Genomic DNA, 25303 nt, shown 5'->3' with positions numbered 1-25303 from the left:
GGGGCGCATGCGCGTGCCAGCCTTGCAGCCCCTCCCCATCCTGGAGAGAAGAAAACCTCAAGTGGCCTTGCAGAACCCCGCATTGGGACAGACACCTCCCTGCAGTTAGGGGAAGCCCACGAGGCTGGGCTGTCAAGGCACAGGGAGTCTGCGAGTTCCTCAAGACCGCAGACCTGGTGACAGTTTCACTATATTAACTGGGATCAGCAGCTGGGGAGCTCCCTGAGGGCAAGGAATGTCCGCCAAAGTCCTGGATGTCCCCCATAACTTATAGCCCAGGATCCGGCACAGAGGGAGCCCTCCTACATGCTTCTGGGTACTAAACAGCTCCAAGGGGATAAGCTCAGCCCTTCTGGCACCTGGGGGAGACTTCATAGAGGGTCACAGAGCGATCCCCTGAAGGGAGCTGATAGGAAACAGAGTCCAGCAGCCTCAACTTCCATCTGGGGAAACTGAAGCTCAATCTGAGGCCCACAACAAGGGGCACATGGGAGGTTCTGGTTGGGCTTTGAACCATCTCCCAGTGCTAGGTCTGAGGGGAGGAGGGTATGTAATTACAATCTTGTACCCTAAAAACTACATTTCCCAGAATCCCTTTCCTTTTGTCCCAACCTTAAGTCCTTAGGTTTTGTAGATAAAAGTCTGTATAACCTCAACCCCTCTCTGTTCTGCCATTAAGGTCTGGGCAAGCTTCTCTTTACTGTTTGTTTTCATCTGTTCCCTCTACTTCAAGTGACTATTAATAAATCTTATACTTGGAGTTATTGGATATTAATTTTAATCTTACAAGGGGGAGGGGGCATAGGTAAGGTGGTTCTTTTCCATGAGGATAGAACAAAAATCAGAAGTTGGCAGGTAGAGGAAACAACAGCATTGGTGGAAGGGCTGCTGTCAGCATCCTGGCTTCTGCATGGCTGCCAGTTGGTGGCCAGCCTCTTTCCAGCAATGTTCACTTGGATCTCTCAGGAAGAGCCCCTGGGAGATTTAAACCTTAAAATTTCAGACTTATGAATGTTAAAATTTTTTCTCCACATTGAGGAATCCTACAATTCCCTACTTGAAATAATTCCCTACCAGATAGCGAGAACTCTACTTGAATGTGAAAACTCCTTGCTATGGGAGTATCCCTACTCCACCCCTAATTAAGACTGTTTTGGGGGAGAAAACTCCTTGCAATGGGACCGGTACTTAAGAATGCTTTAGGGCAGAAAACTCCTTGCTAAACAATGAAAGTACTTGAAAACCATACTTATAAAGGAAAGGAATTCTTTGAGCCATGGCTGTTTTTGGAATTGATACAATGGGATGCTAGGTGCCTATAAAGGTGGGGCAACTTGTAAACTACTTAGATGTAAAAGGTAAAAATTTACTCAGAGGTTTTCTCTTAATGAAGCTAGTCGACACAGAATTTTTTTCCTGACTTACTAAAGAGATTAATCTACTCAGCTGTGAATTCAAAATGGGCTGTCTTTTGGAAAACATCTACAGTGATTGGTAGATGGAAGAACTTAGGGGAGGTGACATAGGAGATTTTGCCCTTAAAAATAACAGCTCAGAGAAGAGCTGAAAGTCATTCTGAAACATTCAGATTGAGGAAAAGTCATTCTGAAACATTCAGATTGAGGAGACTGAAACATTCAGATTGAGGAGCACTCATTCTGAAACATTGAGATGGAGGAGGGAGCTGGTGAAAGCAGCTGAGATGATGCTGGCCTGGTGTCACTAGAATCCTTGCTTAGACAGATCTTGTGGTGAGTGTTAAAAAACTGACTGATTTCTCTCTTAAGACTCAGGTCTAGGCCATATTGGCTTGAGGCCCTTCATACTTATTCCTTTCTTACTCGCTCTCTCTTTCTTTGATTACTCATTGTATTGTTAATTAAAATCTCTATAAAACCCAATTGACTTGGGTATTTGAGTAATTGGGAATATTTCCCTGGCGACTACCTTATTTATATTTGATTTAAAAACCAAGACACTGTAGTGAAACATATTTTCTGAGGTCAAATTTACTCACCCTCTCTTATATCTATCACAATTTATATCTTCCACTCTTTTATCTACAACAATTTAAACCCCACAACTAATTTAAATCTCACAGTTTATGGCGACCTCACGAAGTTGGTGAGAAACCCTCAAAAGACTTCTGTGAAATCTCTTTCCTTTATCTCTTTGCTTTATTACTTGCCTATCAGTTAGTTTTGTTTTCTTTTTTAACTTGACTTCAAATTTACAGCTGCAAGAACGGGTGAGTAAAAAAGCCTTTTTGATTCTCCTTAAATTAAGCTGTTTTAGATCTTAGCAACAGGGCCCTAAAATCCTGGCTAGCAATTGCCTAAATTAGGATTAGAAAAACCTGGGAAAACTTTTTGGCCTTGTCCTGCTTCCCACCTGTTTACTTTAGAAATATGAAGTCACAGACAGTTCAGAACTTAGTTAACAACTGGAGTTTCAGTAAATACTTTGTTCTTTTCTTAGTACAAACATTGGTCTGCAGCTTACTTAGCAGCTGGCTCATCAGCCCCATGACCAATTTTATAAATACAGAATTCCTTGTCTCTCTGAAAGGGCTCATCCTATGGAACTTATGGCAAAATCTAATTGACATACTACTTTCCCTTGAGTTTTTGATTATTGTAATTTTAATATTGTATTTCCCTGAAGAACTCACTTCTCAGTCAAACCAACCAATTGCTCCCTCTCATATTCAACAAATTGAAGAACTAAATACTCGACAGGATCTTATAGAGGAAGGTCAGGGAGAGATTGTAACTTTTATAAGAAGCATTAACAGAGAGTTAAGAACATTATCAGAATCTCTGTCCCACCCTGTTCTGGACACAGCTCCTCCTGCCAACTCAGCCTTAGAACCCCCTGCCTCTAACCAACCTACCTCTCCCCCTGCCCCCTTGGCCTCAGAAAACTCTAATTCTAATCAACCCACTCTAAGTTCACATCCTACCCATACTTCTGATCTTAATCCCTCCACTTCACACCTTACTGATTCCTTACAAATCCAAACACCTCTGTATCCTTTCACACTTCTTCCTTGGCTCCTCCTTCTCATCCTACACAATCTACTTTAAGTTCACATTCCAACCTAAATTCACACCCTACCTCTGAATTTTCTGGCACTATGGGATTACAACAAACACTTCCTTTTAATGTGCCCAACTCTTCTATTTCTCAGACGTACCCAATTGAAAATTGAAAGGGATGGAAAGTGCCCATTTAGACCGGTGTCCGCAGGAAGCATCCTAGTAGTGGTTACAATCATGCAGTTGCTCTCCACCTAGTGGCAAATCTGGAATCAGAGTCGCTGGGTTTAATGGTGCAAATCTGTGAATGTTGATGTTGTCATTGACTAGCAAAATGATTTCATACTGGGATATTCTTGAATCCATGAATGAATGTATATTCTGTGACCATAGCAGTTTTTCAATTTTGGTGTGCAAAATACACATGCAACGTGCATCCCAGTACTATGTCATAAGATTTTTTTCACCATAAGAGCTGTTCCCACCAACCTCCTGAGGCAATGCACTATTCCTTGTGTGACAGAATTGAGGATAGAATTATAAAATGCGATAGCTCTGAAATTCAGCCCAAAATACTGTGCTAACATTCCTGAAGTGATGCCCTCAGCTTCATGAACATATAAGTGGAACTCCTTATAATCTGGTATCAGCCAGAGCTGATAGAATGGCTCCTTTCAACTCTAACAAAACAGGAAGGTGTTCTTTGTTTAATTGCAATGGTTCTTTAACGTCTTTGTCAAATCAGTTAAACATTTGGAAATGTGGGAATATCCCACTATGTATTGTCTTGAGAAACCAGCCACCCCTAGAAATGCTCTAAGTTCTTTCTTGGTCCTATTGATGACTAGCTTCTCTATGTCTGCTATCCTTTTATTAGAGATTTTCCTGGTGTCCCCCTCCAGGAGATATCCCAGTTAGTCGACTTTCAGGAGAACCCACTGTATCTTCTTTTAAGAAACTTTATGTCCTCTCTTATAAAGTTTTTATAAAGTTCTATTAACAACTTCTTTGAATCTTCAAAACATGTTTTTTGGGTCAGGTGATGCTAGCAGCAAGTCATCCACATAATGTATTAATCTGCTATGTTTGAAAGTTATGTTAGCTAAATTTCTCTGTTGAAGTTGACAAGATATGGAGGCCAATTCACAACATCCTTGCACTAATCTTGTATAGCACAGATGAGTTTGTCCCCATTGGAAAACAAAATTGTTTTGAGAGTCAAGGTGCAATGGTATGGTTAAGTATGCATTCCTCAAGTCCAACACTGGGTACCACTGGGCCTCTGTGTTATTATATCATTCAGAGAAGGTGTGACAGTGTGGGATTATCTTGTGAAGCTATTTACTGCCCTAAGATCCATCACAAATCTCCAAACTTTTTTTCCATCTCCATTAAGCTTGTTCTTTTTAATAGCTAGAATTGGACATTCAATTCAGACACTATAGGTCTTAATATGCCTTGTTCTAACAAGCTGTTTATGATTGATGTTATTCCTTCTTTTGCTTCCTTGCTTCATTTGTAGTGCCGTATCTTAGGAAGAACTCCATCCCTGACTTCAGTTCTGACTGGTGTCACAGATTTAATCCTACCCATATCATTCTAATGTTTTGCAAACACCCATTGTGGAATATCTTTAGGTATTTCATACATAGATGTTAAAATTTTGATTTTCTCAGGTTCTTCTTCTAATTGTTTTGGGTATAAAAATGGGTAGTGTTTTAGTGAATGTTTGGGTAAATGTAGGTATATTTCCCCAGATCTTTCATGTTGTAATGTTGCCCTGATCTTACACAAAAAATCTCATCCTAAAAGGTTATCTGGAAATGAGGGAATCAATAGGAATGTATGATCAATGGTGAGAGGACCCAATTTGACCATCGTACTTTTGAGCTCAGGGACCTGTTGTATTTGTTCCGTAGCTCCAGTTATAGAAACCATACCCCCTATGTTGTTATCCCCTGGACATGTCTTTAGGGAAGATTTTGAAGCACCAGTATCCATGAGAGCTTTGTATTTTTCTTTTCCTTTCCCACTTTAATCTATACATATGCCTCTGGCTTTTGTGTAGATATGGAATTTATTGTTAGTGAATTACTCTGCACTGCTCTGGTATCTCCTGCCAGTTGTATGGTTGAACTAGTTAAGTCTTCTCGGCTTACATCATTTCCTATGTGACTTTCATCAAGGTTTGATTGTATAAGGTCTTCTTCATTGGAAAGTGAATTTAAGTCATAGCTATTATTAATCTGATATATTTCTTTATGGTCAGACCTCCCCCAACTATTTAGAATGTTAGTGTCCTGGCTGTCATTTGAATCTTGGCTGTTCTATCAGTTACTAAGTTTTGCATGCTATTCATCTTTTCAAAATTAACTGCTACTCCACTTGTATTACTTTGAATATGATTATTATTTTCAAATGTAATTTTAATTTCATTTCCATTAAAATTTGTAATTTCTAAATTAGTCACTGTAGGATGAACACTTTCAGCTTTTGGGTTCAAACTAGATGTTTTTTTTTCTAAGGTAGTCTGTACCATATAGCTATTTGACATTTTAACCTGTTCATGTGGATTTGTATGTTTATATGTGAGTGTTTGCAAGTCATTTCCAGCTCCATTAACAGTAACCTTTTGTTTTGACTTTCTGCTACAGTCCTTTTGTTGCAGGGGACTGAAAATTTGTTTCACAGTGTCTTTCACCAGCTGTTTAGATTTATGTGAGTTTTTATTACATTTTCTTTTACAAAATTCAATCCTTGTGCCCAGTCTGCAGTAAAAAAAAAAGTTTCCTCAGTATGTTTTAACTTGTTTTCTACTTTTTTCATGAGTGGTTACTATACACTTTCTCTCTGAGTCTCTCATTTGAGTTTGTATCTGAGCAATGAATTTTTAATTTCTTCTTCTAGCTCCTTCACTTGTCTCCGCCTTTCATTTGATATTTTGATTGGTTTGCTCTTCTCAGCACTCACAGATTTAATCTTCTGCATCACCTGTGTGCATTGTCTCTTTTCTACTCTTTCTTTTGTATTGTACCAGCATCTCTCACTATTCTCTCAGTGTCTCCATGCACCAAACTAAATACATTATACTTTAGGCTTCGTATGCCCCTTCTTACCATATCTGAATATTTGGGTTTAGTCTCCGCATTTATAGCTGCACACATTTCCTTAAGGTTTGATTCTTCCTGATTTGATCTTAAACTGCAGTTCTTGCAGCAGGTATTTTTCTGCTGTTTATGATGTTTTCCTTGTGTGTTCTTATTGTTAACTTCATACTTCTTTTTGAGAAAATAGTCTTTTATGAGGTTTCCAGTTTTATGACAGAAAAAGCATTGTCTGGTCTCTCTTTGTACTTTTTTTCTGCTGGTAGGAAGGTTTTGTCTATGTTTTGATCATATTAAGATTTAATTTCTTGAAAATTTTTTCCCTTTAGATTCTGTTCTCAGTCATGTAATTTTTGTTTTAATTCTGACACCTGTCTATTTTGTTCTGTGTGTCTGTCATAAAGATACGATGCAGAGTCCCATAGCTCAGACAAAGCAATGATATCATATTTGCAGAAATAGTTCTTGAAGGAATTTTTTAGGTATGGTGTTCAACCTCTAAGAAGTTGCCTTCTAACAAGGGCTATAAACACTTCAGAATCCTTCTCTATCCCCATGATAGACTCTGCAGTTTTAGAGAGGTGGTCTGTGAATGTGGCAGGATGCACATTTTTGTCTTGGACCAATTTGTCAAATTTACCCCAAGCATTTGGCTTAGAGCAACACATTCTGATTGACTGGAGCAAATACTCCCCATATTTCCCAAGATAGGTCATGCATGCTGGGTTAGAGAAGTCAAATTCCTCTCTTTGCTTCTCTGTTGGCCAGCTAGTGTAACAGTTAAATTAGTTTCTCTATCCAAAGTATCTTATTTTATGAGGTTTATTAAAGATTGTTATAAATCACGGAAATAAGAACATACAAAATAAGAAAAGCATGTGCCTAGGGCTGAATAGCCCATTCACAGCCACTTACATTTTGCCTGTCAGATAGAGAGGCGTGTGTGCTTAGAAGTGGAAGAAGAGAGCCAAGTAGTTGTTACAGTCAGTTTAAGAACAAATTTTGTTCTTGCCCTCCGGTGAGGACTCAGGTGAGATTATATGGCATTCTGCGAAGTGCCAAGGGCTTCTGGAGATTGAAGTCTGGTGTTCAAATCTCCATTTTTACATTCCCCCATTTGATCGTTATTGGGAAAAGTTTCCCCCAAAAGGATCACGAAAACATAATCAACTTAAAGATTACAATAATTTGAGAATAAGAGGAAAAAAGAACAAAACCAATAATTGCTAGACACATTGACAAAAAAACAGTTAGGGGGAAGTCCCCTTTGGCAAGAAAGTATACATACAAATAAATGTTTCATCAACCACACCCAAAGTTCATTCTTGATCTTCTCATGCAGCTTGTGGTCTGGAGGCATCTTCATGATGTCTTCTCCAAACAGTTCAGTTTCTGGATTCAGAGAGATATCATGTTTCTTAACCTAAAATTCTTCCCAAAAGGAATTTAAACTTTGCAATTTAAAATAATATTTTTACTTGTGCACCCAACTTGTTCTTCTTGACCTTCTTTTCCTTATCCTTAGTTACACTGTCTGCCTGTCCATTTCCCTTATCTTTGATCTGATCTAAACACTTTTTATATAAAATTTCTTCACGCATGTTCTTCACCAGATCTTCTAAGTTGGTGTCCACTACCCTGAGTTGTGCCACTGTCCTTGGTACTAAAACTTTATAAATGTTCTTCAAGTAAGTAAGAGTTGGTATGGCAGCAGTAGTAAAGATGTAAGCCCAGGTAAGCACTTTCCATAGGATAGTATATTTTTGAAATGGCATGTTCATTATCAATGTGATGGTACTTGTTATGTACCCCATAGTACCTAATATTATATTGCTCCCTGTGGAGAGAATCATCGCCTGATGCCAGAGGAAGGAAGAAGAATCAAGAGACACAGTCTAGCTTCCTGCACTGGGATTTATATGTGACACATATTCTATGGGAACCAAGTACAAGTCAAAGGACCCAGATTCAAGTCCCACATCTCATGGACTATGTGACTGATCAAGCCTTTTAACTTCCCCAAGAACTCAGGTTTCTCATCTAGAAAACAAGGAGTTTGGATGGTCTACTTAAAGAATCGTAGAGATTCAACCAAAAAGCTAATTGAAATAATCAACAACTTTAGCAAAGTTGCAGGATACAAAATAAACCCACATAAGTCATCAGCATTTCTATATATTTCCAACACAGCTCAGCAGCAAAAACTAGAAAGAGAAATCCCATTCAAAATCACCTTAGACAAAATAAAATACCTAGGAATCTATCTCCCGTGACAAACACAGGAACTATATGAACACAACTACAAAACACTCTCCACACAACTAAAACTAGACTTGAGCAATTGGAAAAACATTAACTGGCCTCTATAGCCCTCCTTGGTTCAAACTGGACCAGAGTAAATATCTGCTCTCTCTGATTTCCTTACTTTCACTCTTTTTCCATTTATATAAATAAACGATCATAAAAATTCATTTGGAATTGAGTAATAATTCCTGGCAACCACACTCTTATAAGTGTAGTCCAACCCTTGGATTTTTACCCTTATATTCTGGTCTTTACAGTAGACAATGAAGAAACAAAATTATCACTCTTTATGGATATTATGATGATATGCTTAGAGAATCAACTAAAAACAAATTGAAATAATGACCAACATTAGCAGAATTGCAGGATTTTAAAATGAGCCCACACAACACTGTCAGCATTTCTTTATATTACCAGCAAAACCAAGCAGCAAAGAATAGAAAAGAAGTTCCATTTTGTGATATGGAAATCACTTTAAAAGACTGATATATATTAATTTAAGGTCGCCAAGGAATTCAGCTATGTAATTCCTAAATGAAAACTCAAGTCAGCAGTCTACCTTTTATGGAGTTTTTAATTACAAACAGGAGGAAGAAAGGTATTAGAGAGAGGGGGGGAGAGAGAAGGGAATAGGGCTTAAATACCCCCTCTGTTTAGGCTGGGCCAAAGGCCCAAGCCCTTAGATAGCTGAGGCAAAGAAAAGAGATCAGTCCCTATCACTCATGTGACCAAAATGGAGAAACAGTCTCAGGGGCCTCCACCTCCAGCCTCCTTCAGAGCAAGCCCTCCTCTCAGACCTCTCCAGGAGCTCTCCCTCCAGGACCTCTCTCCTCTCAGACTCCTTCAGAGCAAAACTTCTCAGAGCAAAACCTCCTCCGAGCAAAAAACTCTCCCCCTCTGTCCTCAGACCGCGCTATCTTTAAGGAAACCATCTAAGTTCTCTCCCCTCAGTTCTCACATCTACCAATCCCTGTCGATGTCTCCCCTGTGCCAATGGTGGCTCTAGTTTAACACAGGACAGCCAAGAGGTCTGTGGCTTTGCACATGCATGTTGAAGGTCATATTCTCAAATAATTAAATCTTGATCTTTGCTGCAGCCCTTCCTAAATCCTGTTACTCTAAGTAGGGTGGAGATTGTATTTTATAAGACCTGGTTCTGTCATTCCAAGTATCTCTATTGTATCAATTCTAAAATCAATCATGACTCAAAGAACTTCCTGTTCTATGCTTAAGCATAGGTCAAAACCCTTGCCATTGTTTAGCAAAAGGTTTCTGTCCTAAAGTAGTCTTAAGTAGGGAGGAGAAGGATCCTCCCATGCCAAGGGGTTTCACATTCCAATAGAGTTCTTACTATCAGTAGGAAATTTTTTTCCAATAGGAAATTTCCCATTTCCAACATTCATAAGTCTAAGAAATTTTAAGGTTTACAATTTCAGTTAATTATAGATAATCTAAAATACTTTGGTATCTACTTGCCAAGACAAACCCAGGAATCATTTGAATACAATTCAAAACATTATCCCCTCAAATAATTTCTGGTCTAAACAACCAGAAAAACATTAATTGCTCATGGGTTGGCCAAGCCAATATAATAAAAATGATAATCTTCCCTAAATTAATCAGTGCCATGTCAATCCAATTGTCCCGTGACTGTTTTTAAGAGCTAGAAAAATAATAAAATTCATCTGTAACACCAAAAGATCAAGAATATCAAAGGAATCCTTGAGGGAAGGTGGCCTAGCAATACCCCGCCATCAAAGTAATCTGATACTGCCTAAGAAATAGACTGGTGGCTCAGTGGGATAGATTAGCTACATAATAGAAATTATCATCACAATTTTCCATTTGATAAACCTGAAGTCCAAGTTTTCTAGGCAAGAAATGACTATTGAACAAAAACTATTGAGAAAAATATGGCAGAGACTAGGTATAGACTAACATCTTCCACCGTACACCACGATAAGGCCAAATTGAGTACATAATTTAGACATAAAGGGTACTACCCTGAGCAGATTAGGGGAACAATAAATATTTTAGCTGCCAAATCTATGGATAAAGGAAGAATCTATAACCAAAAAAGAAATAGAGAGTATTATGAGGTAATTTTGATTATTCTAAATTTAAAAGGTTTTACACAAACAAAACTAATGCAATCAAGACTCAAAAAAGAGGGAGAAATTACAGCAAAAATTTCTGATAAAGGCCACTTTTCTGAAATAGAGAACTGTGTCAAATTTACAAGAATCCAAATTATTCTCAAATTGATAAGTGGTCAAAAGCTACGAATAGGCAGTTTTCAGATGAAGAAATCAAAACCATTACATTAATAAATGAAACTGAGTTGGTTTTATAAAATAAAACCACCCAAATACATAAAGCATTGATTAATGATTTTTTTAAAAAATGAAGTAAACCAAATCACTAGCATCAAAAATGAAATGGGTGAATTTAGCACTATTGAAGATGAAATCAAAGCAATTATTGGGATTTTTGCCCAATCATATTCCAACAAATTTAACAATTTAATAAATGGAAGAATACTTACAAAAATTTAAATTGCCTACACTAACAGAGGAGGAAATAGAATATCTAAATAAACATATTTAGAAAAAGAAATTAGGCAAAGCATAAATGAACCATCTAAGAATAAAACATCAGGACTAGATGAATTGTGAATTTTACCAAACATTCCAAGATCATCTAATTGTAACATTAAATAAATTATTTAAAACATGGGTTGTTAGCAGTCAAGGGAATACCCTGTGGTGGATTCAGGGGGAAACTGCAGTGAGTGTTTGGGGAGAGCCCTGCCCCCAGCTGATCCCTGTAGTACCATCACCCTACAGGTGGGTTTCAGCTTCTTCTGACCAGCAGAGAGAGCTGAAACCTGTAATCTACAGTGGAGTGTGTAGCAGGCTGAGAGCATGTAGCAGGCTGAGAGCTTAGAGAACAGGGAGACAGAAATATGCAGAGGCTAACAGACATAACTGAGTCAAGGATTATGGAAACTAAGGGGGCTGTGAATGGGTCACAGATTCTGATTTATTGAGGTTGTAGATACAGTATTTATATAGTCTCATCACCCTAAGATCAAAGGAAAATGATATCTCAAGAAGAAGATAACAGGTCAGAAATATACATTCTTCAGTGCCAATTACAGTACACAGTATACAGGTGTCAGGTGCATAAAGGAGTACATACATTCACCAACAGCAATTTTCCAAGTCCTCTTTAGTCTGCTATCCCTGACATAAGGATTTCTTAAAAGTACAAAGTACTACAGAAGGCCATTTTGTCCCTGAGAGGAGGTCTGTGATTAGCTTATCAGGATGTTCTGAGCCAATTAAGGAGGCCAGGTGTTCTTAGGTATGATTTGTAGATCTACAAGGTCAAGACTGGTCCTTGCCAGGGTCTGAGGCAGATCTGCAAATGTGTCTTTTCTGGTTGCTTTTGCTTCAATGGGCCTAGAATGTCCTTATGGACTTGTCAATTGGTTGAAAAGGCCAGATTCCTTTTATGAAACAAATAAAATGTTGATACCCAAATCAGGAAGAGAAAAACAGAGAAAGAAAACTATAGACCAATTTCACTAATGAACATAGATGCAAAATTCCTAAATAACATATTAGTCAGGGGACTACAACAAAATTTCACAAAAATTATACATTATAACTAAACTGCATTTATATCAGGCATGCAGGGGTTGTTTAATATAACGGAGACTTACTATAATCAGTTTCCTCAATAACAAAAGTAACAAAAATCATATGATTCTATCAAGTGATGAAGAAAAAGCTTTTCACAAAATACAACACCCATTCCTATTTTTAAAAAAATACACTTGAAAACATTTTTCCTTAGAATGATGAGAAATGTTTACCTAAATCCATCAGCAAAATTATCTATGATGGGGATAAATTAGAAGCCTTCTCGATACAATCAGGAGTTAAGACAGGATGCCCATTATTACCAAATATTATTTAATATTGCATAAGAAAGAGTAGTAATATAACAAAAAGAAACGAAAAAGAATGGAAGGAATCAGAATGGGCAACAAGGTATAGAAACACCTTTTTTCATAGATAATATGATAGCATATATGGAAAATATATGGATTCAATTAAAAATTAGTTAAAACAATCAATAATTTTAGCAAAGTAGTAGGATATAAAATAAACCCACATTAGTCATCAGCATTTATACACACACACACACACACACACACACACACACACACATATATATATATCACCAAGTCTTACAAGAAAAGAGAGTAGGGATAATTCATTTTAAATAACTGAAGATAGAATAAAATATCCAGGAGTACAAAGAACTACATCAACCTAATTGTAAAACATTTTAATACAAATGAAGTTAAATTTAAGTAATTGGAAAAATATTAATTGTTCATGGGTGGAGAAAGCCTACATAATTAAAGTGACAATCCCACCTACTGTATTTATTTAATGGCATTCCAATTAAATCAACAAAAATTATTTTATTGAACTAGAAAAAATAACAAAATTAAACTGGAAGAATAAAAAGCAATGATAAACAGAAACAAGGAAGACATAATTGTGTGTGTGTGTATGTGTGACCTTGATGCGAGTGGCATCTTCAAAATCAATACCTGAATTCCTTATATTGACCTTAAAATTATGACTTTAAATTTATGGCTGGGTGGCAGCCACTATCTTCCATTGTGTATTTTGAATGGGACCTGCCTCAATAGCAAGTCTAGGACCCACTATATCAACTTGTATCAAATCTTCAATCTTATGTGGTGTATTGAATGTCATGTGTCATTTCTCATATGCACTATTTCTATTCAAATGTGTCAATAGATCATAACATCCACATTGTAATCTGGGTCCCCAATTGTAGACCAGAAAGTTTACTTTTCCTGGCATCTTAACCTTTCTAGGAGATTGTACAGAACAATCTGCCCATAATAACTCCCTTTGTAATGTTCCTATCTGATTTGGGCATAATTTCTTGTGAAATGGATATGGTAGCCAGTTAGTATCATTAACATATACAAGTGGGGGCTTGTCCATCAAAGTTAACATTCTTAATATAGGAGGTTTGGGTATAATGGACCAATATACTTCAGCATGACAAATGTCCATCAGTGTGATAATAGTAAATGTCATCAAAAGTAGTGTAATGTCAGTCTTTGGTGTAAGTGTAGTCACCAGTGATGTCTTCCAGCATCTCCGGAGTGTGGCTGGTATGCAATTAACTGGTGTCATCAGTGTTGTTCGTCTGCTTCTCTTCCTGGTCTCGAGCTTCCAGTAGAGCTGTGCTGTGCTCTCGTTGCCCATCTGCTCCCTCTGCATCTGGATCTGGTCCTCTCCATGATTTGAGATGCTTAGGGGGAATCCAAATTTCTCCATCATCTATAGAGACACAAGCAAATCCTCGACCCATTGTTATCAACCTGTTCCTTCCCTTATATTCTTTTTCTCCTGGCAATCTCCAAAAAACCCAGGGCTACTTAGTAGTGTCCATTTCATCATGACACTCAAAATGCGTTTGCATAGGAGTAGCAGTCAGCCCTTCTGGGATGGAGAAGTGATTGATGGTTAACTACCATTTTCAACAATGTTACAATAATAGGCTTAGGTTTCAGAATATCGCCTTCATAAATTGTTTGGTACTCTCCTTTTTGGTTTTGTATTTGGTTTTTAAGAATCCTGTTAGCCCTCTCCACAATAGCTTGTCCTGTGGAGTTGTCTGGAATCCCAGTTTTATGGGCTATATTCCACAATTTGCAAAATTCTGCAAATCATTTACTGGCATATGCAGTTTGCCCAAATGTGCAAATGCTTCCAGCAAATGTGCAATAACATGACACACTTTCTCTCTAGTTTGAGCCATGGCCCACATAACATGTGAGTATGTATCAACAGCCACATGTACACATTTCCATCTTCCAAAAGGAGCATATGGCGTTACATCCATTTGCCAAAGCTGATTAGCTTTCAAGCCTCATGGATTAACTCCTGCTGGAAGAGGATTTGAGGAGAAAGGTGCACAAGAACTGCACTGGTGGATTATTTTCTTTGCTTGTCTTTTCATTATATCGAATTGGTATTTAAGGGATGTGGCATTTTGGTGCAATAAAGCATGGGGATTAACTGCTTCCTGGAAGGCAGAGGCAACTAATGTATCTACCTTTGAATTTCCCTCAGACAGAGGTCTGGGGAGGTTAGTGTGTGAACGAATATGTTATAAAAACAGGGTCTGGAAAAATAAAAGGATTTGTTCTTTGATTCCAAGGAACTTCCTCCCCCCCAACCCCCCAAATCACACTGTCATAAAGATGCTTGGGTAATTTTCTGAGATTCTCCACACTGATGGGAATTTTCACCCTGGGTCTAGCATGGACAAGCTGCACGCTATTTTTGTTGTTTATATTCATTTGTCTCAGTTTGAGAACTGTCATTATTCTGATTAGCATTAAGATTCCTATAGTTATTATAGTATTTCTATCAGTCCTCAAGTTGTAATTTCTATGATCATTACTTTAGTAATTTCTATAGTTATTTTTCCCCCATAACCAGTTCTCACAAACCATCATTATATGGTCTCCTTTTCCACAGTAAAGGCAGGTTATTGATTTATCTATGGATTCCTGTAAAGGGGGTAGAGTCTCTCAATGACTTTTTAGTTTTCTTTTTAACATTTTAATTTATTTCTCTAAGTCTTCCACTGACTTACTATTCCCCCCACCCCCATCTTTTTTATGGCCCTTATAAACATATACTCCTACTCTCCTCAATTCTTTGAGGTTCAGAGTCCCAGTTTGGATATCTTGTTTTAAAGTAGTCTTTTCCTACTGAACAACAATTCTTAACCAATTGTCTACATAGTTGTCTAATGTCCCTTTCTCTGGATAGTTCAAAGTCCATATATAGGTTGCCCACAACAATAAGTCTGTCCATAAACCAGGAGGAAGTCTCATCTATTACTTGTTTGGTGCTTTTGAATTTAGGCCATGAATCTGGACTATCACAGCAAGCTCTCGTGGCTGTCAATGCTTCTCTGGCCTGGAATATTTTTCCAGGATCTTATTTTGTTGTATTTTTTTTTCTTTTCACTAGGCGTTTGGGTGCAATTCTATTCACAGCCTTAATCCAATCAATTCTTCTGGGTGAAAAGGCAGATGAAAACAGACTTTTGCCTGAGGCTCTTTTAAAGACTAAGTTTGGGAGGGATCACAAAACTTCTCCCTTTACCCCTGGGACTAAAACTGCCAGGACCATGTGCTTTCCTCTTTAAGCAAAGCCCATTTAAAATTTAAAAACTAGTGAGGCTGGAAAATAGGAAAGTAGACTTTAATACAACCACTCTCTCTTGCAGGGCATTCTCCAGGTTTTCCTCACCGATAGTTAAGAGCAATCCAGCCACTTAGTATTGTGAGGGTTGGATAATTAGGTTGTTTGTTCCCTAGGGCAAGAGAGAATTAGAAACACCTTCCCCAGCTAGGACCCAGCTGCTAAGATTAAAATGGCTGTGTTCTATCTAATTTAAGGAAAAAAGAAAACATTGAACTTACCTCTATAGCTGATCAAAATAAGCTATTAAAATGTGACTAAGGTAGTCACAACAGTAAGGACAAGTTTAGGAAAGCTAAGAAGATTGAAGGTATTTTTTCACAATCGACGATGGATGAGCTGAATATTTAACTGGTCACCAGGGATTTAATTTCTAAATCTCCAAAATGAATTACTAATGTCAAATTGAATTTATGGTAGTTTATTTTACAATCGAGGGAAGATATCATGGAAGAGAGAAGGGAAGACACAGAGAGCGAGAGAGATCTTGCTTCCTCTGACCCTCGTAGCAATTCTAAGGCCCCAGCCAGGGGAAAGGAGTTTCAAGATGATGGGCCATGACTGGAGACTCATGCCTCCAGAAAGGGCAAGGAAAGAAGTCAGTATTTACACTCACTATGGTGTCAGTTCAAACAGCAGATTCTTTTATCAGCCTCAACTCTAGCAGGCTCCATTCCAAGTGTCTCATTCAAACTCCCAGACCAACCACTAAAAATTCCCAGAAAACTAATTTCCCTCAGGCCCCTGTATTTCTTTTAAATATATATATATATATATATATATATATATATATATATATATATATATATATATATATATATATATTTTTTTTTTTTTTTTGCATCACTTCCCCTAATTCCACATCTACCAATCACACACACGTGGGTCACAGACGTCCCACTTAATGATTAAGTGGGAGATTTACAACCTTGTTGATCAGAACTAATATGGGCACATCTTCGCACTCAACTTCAAGTACTGTATTTACACTCCTGGAGATTAAATCAACAGACAGGGGATTACAGTTCAACATTCAAAATCAAGGAACCAATAAATAACTTCATTGTTACAACCAGTGGATAGCCAAATCCAATATTCACAAGTTCTGTGTTGGTGTGATAAATAGATCTTGCATAGACCTTAATGTAAAATAGGCATAAGACTTCATATGCAAGTGATGGGTTTAAAAATTGTAGAAATAAGTGATTGTATCAGTTGTTACATTGACCTGTGAGTGCAATCAGTATAGGGTATAAAGCTATTAGATGCATGGTGATTATCTATATTAGACAATTCTGATAATGCAATCAACTGACGTTGGAATGCCAATAATTTAATTTCATATTTGAAATTGGCATCATTTGTTATATTTTGATTACTGCTGCCCCAGAAAGGGAGAAAGGGGAATTTCCTTCACACAATAGCATGACTGGATTTGCATTGTGAACATCTTTCCAAATTTCTTACATTCATAGTTTCTCCCTAGTGTAAATAATCTGGTGTCGAGAAAGATGGGAGCTACGACTGAATGTCTCTCCACACTGCTTACATTCATAGTTTCTCCCCAGTGTGTACTCTCTGATGTCTAGCAAGATAGGAGTTCTGAATGAATGTCTTTCCACACTGCTTACATTCAAAAGGTTTCTCCCCAGTGTGCCTACTCTGATGTTTAGCAAGATTGCATCTCTGACTGAATGTCTTCCCACACTGCTTACATTCATAAGGTTTCTCCCCAGTGTGTATTCTCTGATGTTTAGCAAGATTGCATCTGTGACTGAATGTCTTTCCACACTGCTTACATTCATAAGGTTTCTCCCCAGTGTGCCTTCTCTGATGTAGACCAAGACTGTGGCCACGACTGAAGGTCTTTCCACACTGCTTACATTCATAAGGTTTCTCCCCAGTGTGTATTCTCTGATGTTGAGCAAGACTGTGGCAATGACTGAATGTCTTTCCACACTGCTTACATTCATGAGGTTTCTCCCCAGTGTGTACTCTCTGATGTTTATCAAGATTGCATCTCTGACTGAATGTCTTTCCACACTGCTTACATTCATAAGGTTTCTCCCCAGTGTGTATTCTCTGATGTTTAGCAAGATTGCATCTCTGACTGAATGTCTTTCCACACTGCTTACATTCATAAGGTTTCTCCCCAGTGTGCCTTCTCTGATGTTGAGCAAGACTGTGGCCACGACTGAATGTCTTTCCACACTGCTTACATTCATAAGGTTTCTCCCCAGTGTGTATTCTCTGATGTTGAGCAAGAACGTGGCCATGACTGAATGTCTTTCCACACTGCTTACATTCAAAAGGTTTCTCCCCAGTGTGTACTCTCTCATGTTTAGCAAGATTGCATCTCTGACTGAATGTCTTTCCACACTGTTTACATTCATAAGGTTTCTCCCCAGTGTGTATTCTCTGATGTTGAGCAAGAAAGGAGTTCTTAATGAATGTCTTTCCACACTGCTTACATTCATAAGGTTTCTCCCCAGTGTGTATTCTCTGATGTTTAGCAAGTTTGCATCTCTGACTGAATGTCTTTCCACACTGCTTACATTCATAAGGTTTCTCCCCAGTGTGCCTTCTCTGATGTTCAGCAAGACTGTGGCTATGACTAAATGTCTTTCCACACTGCTTACATACATAAGGTTTTTCCCCAGTGTGAATACTGTGATGTTGAGCAAGACTGGCCCGGTGCATAAAATTCTTTCCACACTGATTACTTTCACTAGATTGTTCTTCAGTGTGCATTCTTTGATATTCAATATAGGATGAATTTTGAGAAGCAACACAGAATCCACTGGAAGCAAAGTTATTGGGACTAACACTCGTGAATCTTTGTAGGTCCATTTCTTCCACAGGAGGGCTCATCTCAGTTGGATTCACCTCCATTTCAGGTATGATTCCTCCTAAAAGAAACAAACAAAAGGAACTTCCAGGTTAACATGGTTGCAGTATAGAAGCAGGACTCTCTCTCTTCATGACCCATGTTAAATTTAATTGTGATTTGACTCTGAATATGTAGGTAGTCGCCAGGTATTTAATTTCTAAATCTCAAAATGAATTACTAAAATAAATGGAATTTATGATAGTCTGTTTACAATAGGGGGAAGATTCTAAGGAAGAGAGAAAAGGGGAGGGAGGGAGGGAGAGAGAGAGAAAGAAAGAAAGAGAGAGGGGTCTGGCTTCCTCTGACCTCTGATACCAGTTAGAAATTCTATGCCCCAGTCAGGGGGAAAAAAGTCTCAAGATAAGGGGCCTTTCCTGGAGGCTTTATGCCTCCAGAAAGGCAGGCTCACTAAGTCAGCCTTTGACTCACCAACTGTGACCCTCTAAAAGGAAAGCAGTCTGAAGTCTCTTGCAGGAGAGTTCCTCCAGGGGTCCAGTTCCTCTAGTCCAACTCTGAGTCAGAGATCTCCCCTAGAATCCAAGCTCAAGAGACTGATCCTGCAGTCCAACTCCAAGTCACAGATCTCCTCAAACCCTTCCATGGTCCTTTTTTTCAAGATTGTTTTCTCTTGTGTCACCTCCCCTAAATTTCATATCTACCAATCACAGCAGATGCTCTGCTCTTTGGACTGCCCAGAAGGCAATTATTCCATTCTAATTTGTTACTATCACACACATGGGTCACAGATCTCCAACCTCATGATTAAGTGGGAGATTTAAACCCTTGGTGAGCACATCTAACATGGGCAGATCTTCCCACTCAACTTTAAGTACTATGCTTACATTTCTGGGGGTTAAATCAACAAATAGAAAGGGGATTACAATTTAATCTTCACAATCAAGGAAGAGTTAAGTACCTTCATTGTTACAATCAGGGGAGAGCTAAATCCAATCTTCACACCTACCCATATAGACTACCTCAAAAGCCCCCAAAAAACAAATTCATATGAACGAAGGGATGCCACAGTAGGGTGCAGAATTGAAGGTACATGGAACCTGGGCATTCCTACCCTATAAGGGGGTGAAATAGCTTAAACCAAAACGAGAGCTGATCAACCCTGCAATACCCACCTACAGAGCCACATAATCAGAGCCAGTGTACTACAATCAGCAAGCCAGCAAGGGGCACCTCTAGGTCCTTGGTAGCTAAGACCACCAGGGACCTACCCCTGAGAGCAGCTAGACTTGAGACCCCAGAGGCTAAATAGTGAGGACCCTGGGTCCTCACTAATTTAAACCAGCAGTTTAAATTAACTTTTTCCTCTCTCTCTCTCTCCCTCATCCTTAGTTTCTTCCTCCCATTGTAAATAAGTCACCATAAAATTCCATTCTGAGTTGAGTGCTTCATTGGGATTTAGAAATTATATCCCTGGCGACCAACTACATTTATATTCAGTCTCAAGCCAAAAATGGACCCTTTACTTGGAGCCCCTTGCTCCATTTTCAATGGGGTAGGTAAACAGAAGGGCCTAGGAGAACAAGCTGAGAGGGAGAGGTTGTGGGCCCCAAGTGCCAGAAGGATGAGAGGTAGGAGCAGTAAGGGAAATGAGTTGGGCAGGGTAGGAAGGAAAAAGGGGCAGAGAAATTGGGGACAGGAGGAATGGGGAGGGTCTAGGGAAGAGGGGGTAGAGCAGACAGCATGGAAAAGGAGGGGTTAGGAAAGAGGTGGAGGGGCAGTCAGCATGGGTGGGAGGAACTAAGAGAGGGAATGGTTTGAGAACTAGGAGTCATAATTGTGTAGAGCAGGGTGGGACAGAGATTCTGATAATGAAGTATGGAGAGATAAGTGACTCCTATTTTGGGGTGGTTTTAAATTTATTTCAATATTTTTCATAAAAGTCATGATTTCCCAATATCTATTCTCCATAATTTCCAGTTGACTTGAGTTATACTCAAGCTGAGTTTTTAGTTCCGCAGTTTGTAGAGTAGTAAAAGGAACAAATGGTCACTTTGAACAGGAAATGTACTTTACAAGGGGAGGCTGACCTTATTTGATTTTTTTAGTATATTCATATTACTTTCCATGTTTCCTAGAGAAAAAAAGATACAACACTACCGATAACAATTACAATTACATCCAGGAACAGTTCGGAGTACAGCCATTGCCATACATTCTCTGGGATTATGAAATAGACAAAGAACAATGTTTATCCAATTTTGGTATTTTACTGAGAAGCCACTTGTTAATTTGGCTGTGTACTGGCTCTAGCCACATTTCTTTAAGTGTTTGGGTGTGATCCTTATAAAAGTTTTAATCCAATTAACTCTTCTGGGTGTAAAGACAGAGTTGGACAAGGGTAAAACTTTTAATACAGTCACTCTCTCTAGTAGGCGTGCATTTTCAAGGTTTTTCTCACAGCTATTTAAGTACACTCCATTCAGTATTGTCAGCTAGGGTCATGTAATTAGGTAAACTGTTCTCTAGGGCAAGGGAGAATTGGAAACAGGAAACTTACCTCTTTAACTGATTTTTGTAGATTCCAAATAGGCTATTAAAAGTTGACTTAGGGATAGCCACAACAGTAAAGGACAAGTTTAGGAAAGTTAAGAAGATTGAAGGTATTTTATCACAGCTGACTTAGTCAGCCAGATTGTTAAATTCATGATTAGATTGAATGTATTTAATTGATCACCAGGGATTTAATTACTAAATCCCAAAAATGAATTGCTAATGTCAACCTTTACACTCACCATGTGTCAATTCAACCAGCAGATTCTTCATCAGCCTCAACTCCAGTAAAACTGCTTCTTATAGGAGTTTCCACTCCAAGTGTCTCTCTCTACTATAAGTGTGTCTAAGAGTGTCTGTTTCCACTTTTAAAGACCTTTTTCTCTTGCATCACTTCACCTAAATTTTTACATCTACCAATCACAAATGATACTCCACTCCAGGACTGAACTGACCGCTCTTTCACACGTGGGTCACAGACATCCCACTCAATGTATAAAATGGGTGTTCATACCTTTTTGTGGATAAAATCCAAAATGGGTCCATACTCAATTTCGAGTAATGTGCTTACATTTTGGGGGATTAAAATCTAAAAATAGTCAAGGGATTACAATTTAATCTTCAAAATCAAGGAAGAGCTAATTCCCTTCAGTGTTTCAATCAAGGGAGAGCTATATACAATGTTCACAGCACCTGGAAGCCTCTAGTTACCCTGACTCTCCCACTCTTCTTTTCCCCTCCCTCACCTGGGCAGAAGCTCCTCAGGCCTTCTTGCTCCAGCATCCACGGGGCTTCCCTCTGCTCCAAATAAGATAGAATGTCTTCTGAGGGTACTGGAAGCCCTGAGCAAGGAAGAAGATGGAGAAACTTGTCACTGAGTTCTCTTTGGGGAAAAGTTTGGCAACTCCAGTGACTCCCCTCAGAAACTGTCTATGAGGTTCCCAAAGGAGTCTAACCTCACCCATCAGTGTCTATAATGCAGGATCCCAGGGTAGGATGTTTCTGTTACCCTTCTGGGGAGACCGCAAATGAGCAACAGCCCTGAGCCCTCACCTGTGCTGGTCCATTCTGGCAAAAACTCCTAAACTCCCAAACTCGGTCTGAGGGTCATTATTCTGTGTCAGTCTGAAGCCCCAGACACAGGGACCTTTGTATAAATGGAAATTTGAACCCCGGACTTCAATCCCCAGAAGGCCTTGGAACTTGCCAGATTTCCCTATGATCTCCCTGAATCTCACCTGAGTGTGAGATAACAAATTATTATTTAAGGGGCTTTCTGCCTACTCTCCCTCCCTGTTTCTGCTTCCAACCACACCTGTCTCTCAAGATGTAGAATAAGTGAATTTGATTGGGCCTTTCAGCCCTCCTAGGCATGTGCTTTCTTATTTTCATCTTCTTTATTTATTATTCTTTAATAAACCACATAAAATATGCTTTTAGCAAAGAAACTAATTTTAATCTTAACAGTTATGGCGACCGCTAGATTGGATGAGAACTTCTCCGTAGTCGAGGCAGAGCCGTAATGACTGAAGACCTTCTCTTCTCCCTGCTTGGGCTGCATAGTCAAGGTTGTGGGTTGAACTGTGTACGACCTGCCCAGCTGCGTGTTCAAGGTTGGAATAGTCAGCAGAGGGAGGTTTGATAACGACTGTGAGAAACTGTGAGAAACTTGTTTTTCTGCCCTTTTTTGGAATCCTCTCGGTTCCTCCTGGTGCCTGGCAGGTAACATCATGAATTCCTATGAAGTTGCTCAATTATTGGTTCCTGCTTTTACTGGGCGGTAACTCATATTTTCCTGTGGTTTTAACCTCTATATGCTTTGTTTGAATCCAATAAGCTTTGTCATTATGCATTTCATATAGCATCCATTTGTTATTCTTCATTTTCGTTACCCCAAGTAAGGGCACACAGGGTTGGCCACCCTGGAGCTGAGCCTTACACTTCGACTGTAAAATGGGGATAATTGTGTCACTGAATTAGGGAGATGAAGGTGAGGAAAAAGTGCCATAACAGAAAAACACTCAGCAGAGCCCTGGGCCAGGAGCAGGTCTTTATAAATGCTTAATCCCTTTATTCCCTTCCTTACAGGCTCTGTTGGGAGGCTTACTGCAATAGTAAAGAAGACTAATGACAAACCATCACTCTTGGGGACATCTAGGAACTATGAGCTATGAGTTTATGCAGATTAAAGAGAAAAAGATCCCCAATAATATATCCACCCTAGAGGGAAGGGGGGTGGAAGGAAAAGCCTCCTGAATAGTTTTCCTAAAGGGGTTTGGGAGAAACAATTCCGTGCCAGGGAGAGGTGAGACAGAATCAGTTCTGATATTACTTCAACATCTGAGATTCTCCAACACACATTTGATCTTAGACCAAAGCACCAAAGGGAGCCTCTAAGGTCCCATTACACAATGCAAAGGCCTTTTACAGGAGAACGAGGCAGAAGGAGGGCCCTGGCTCTGGGACTTGGCATACCAATCCTCCACCCTTCCTCCTGACTGAAAACTGCTCCCAACCCTGCCTGCTTCTGAGAGTCATACTCCCTTGGATGGCAGACTTGGGCAGCAGAGAGAGAGCTTCTTACCAATAGAGAGCAGGTTCCGGGCATTTTCCAGCATCACTTCCTTATATAGCTCCTTCTGGGGAGGGGACAAGAGGCACCACTCCTCCCTTGTGAACTCCATAGCCACATCCTTGAATGTCACCACCTAGAGCAGACCAAGGCAGAGCATAGAAGGCTAAGAGCCAAATGACAACAAAGAGCCCACCTCTGTTCAGTTAAAGGAGGAAACTGACCCACAAAGAAAGGAGGGACGCAAAGGTACTTCCCATTGTCGGTCTCAGAACCAGCCCTAGAAGCTGACTCTGTTAAGAGCCCAATGGAGGCTTGAGAAAAGCAGCTCATGGATGCTCTGGAAGGAAGTCAAGGAGTTTCTAGTGTGTGAAAGGAAATCTCTAGGGGTCCTCCAGTGCAGCCTGGATCCTAAGGGCCCCTGTGGTGGGATGTAGGAATCAGTCACATGTCTATTGCCCTGTTGCTGTGTCTGAGAATCACCAACGTTCCAGAGCCCAAGCCACGGAGGGGGTAGCTGGGCAGAAGGTAAAAGGCAGGAGAGGGATGGAGAGGGGGCTTTTATACCTTCCCCAGAACTAACTGGCTATCTGCTCTGGGGATTTCTCTCTAAACTTTTCTGATCTCTGGCAAGCCCAGCCTGAGCAAGCTGAAATGAGGCGATCTAGAAAGGCTGAGACCTCTCTTTCTACTAAAAAATGCTCATCATTCTGGTAATGAGCTGTTAATTTCAAAACTATTCCACATTATTCAGATCATTCTTTAGAAAATCAGATTTAGCCATTTCCTGATGAATAACAATAGAGATACTTGGAAGAATAGAATCAAGCCTTGGAAACTGCATTCTCCATCCTACTCAGTGTAACAAGATTAGGAAGGGCTGCACCAAACTCAAGATTTAATTATTTGAGAATATGGCCTTCAACAGACATGTGCAAAAAAATTTCCTGAATTTTCTTGCCTATTACTCTACTTTCTCCTCACTCAGTCAGTCCTTTTTAACAGATAACTCTGCTTAAATACACAGCTGCTAGAAGAGGTGAGTATAAAACACTACTTCTCTCTTCTCTTTTCTCCTTAAGTTAAACTGATATCAGCAGTTTGTTTGTTCTTTTCTCTCTCCTTTTAATCTTAAAGGGCAGCTGGGTGGCTCAATGGATTGAGAGCCAGGCCTAGAGACAGAAGGTCCTAGGTTCAAATCCGACCTCAGATACTTCCCAGCTCTGTGACTCTGACAGCTAACTAGATAGCTAAATATAATTAGCTGACCCTTGTTGATTAGCAGCGGGAAACTCTGGAAAATGGAGCCCTTGATTCAATCTCTCGCAACAAAAACAGCACGACCACCAGAGTACAAAGCCCATTTTCCTGCTTTCGGCCTTCTCTCCTTAAATTAGAACACAGCTGTTTTAAATCTTAGCAACAGGGTCCTAAGGTCCTGTCTGGGAGAGCTGTTTCTAAATCTCCTTTCCCTTAGGGAACAACTGCCTAGATTAGAGTGAAAAAAAAAAACCTGTAGAAACTTTTGGCTTTCTCCTGCTGCCCAC

At 39.3% G+C, this 25303-nt stretch overlaps 1 protein-coding gene across 2 annotated transcripts in view; it reads right to left on the bottom strand.

Moving 5' to 3' along the window:
* Positions 1 to 6948: 6948 nt before the first annotated feature.
* LOC100619235 (zinc finger protein OZF-like) overlaps positions 6949 to 25303 on the bottom strand; it is a 50693-nt gene continuing 32338 nt past the window's right edge. Inside the window, exons 4-7 of one of the 2 annotated variants that reach the window (XM_056820430.1) lie at positions 23769 to 23892; positions 21931 to 22026; positions 17586 to 18695; positions 6949 to 13845 (exon numbers count right to left, since the gene is read on the bottom strand). In XM_056820430.1, coding sequence (XP_056676408.1) covers positions 13685 to 13845; positions 17586 to 18695; positions 21931 to 22026; positions 23769 to 23892 — 1491 coding nt within the window. In that variant the 3' untranslated portion in view covers positions 6949 to 13684. Of the gene's footprint in view, positions 13846 to 16191; positions 18696 to 21930; positions 22027 to 23768; positions 23893 to 25303 lie in introns of those variants that run through there. The other variant, XM_016432998.2, reaches the window with a different exon arrangement.

Source organism: Monodelphis domestica, chromosome 3 (genome assembly GCF_027887165.1).
Source record: "Monodelphis domestica isolate mMonDom1 chromosome 3, mMonDom1.pri, whole genome shotgun sequence".
Classification (NCBI taxonomy): Eukaryota; Metazoa; Chordata; class Mammalia; order Didelphimorphia; family Didelphidae; genus Monodelphis; species Monodelphis domestica.
The sequence above is the reverse complement of the archived record's forward strand: the minus strand, read 5'-3'. Positions and strand labels throughout refer to the sequence as shown.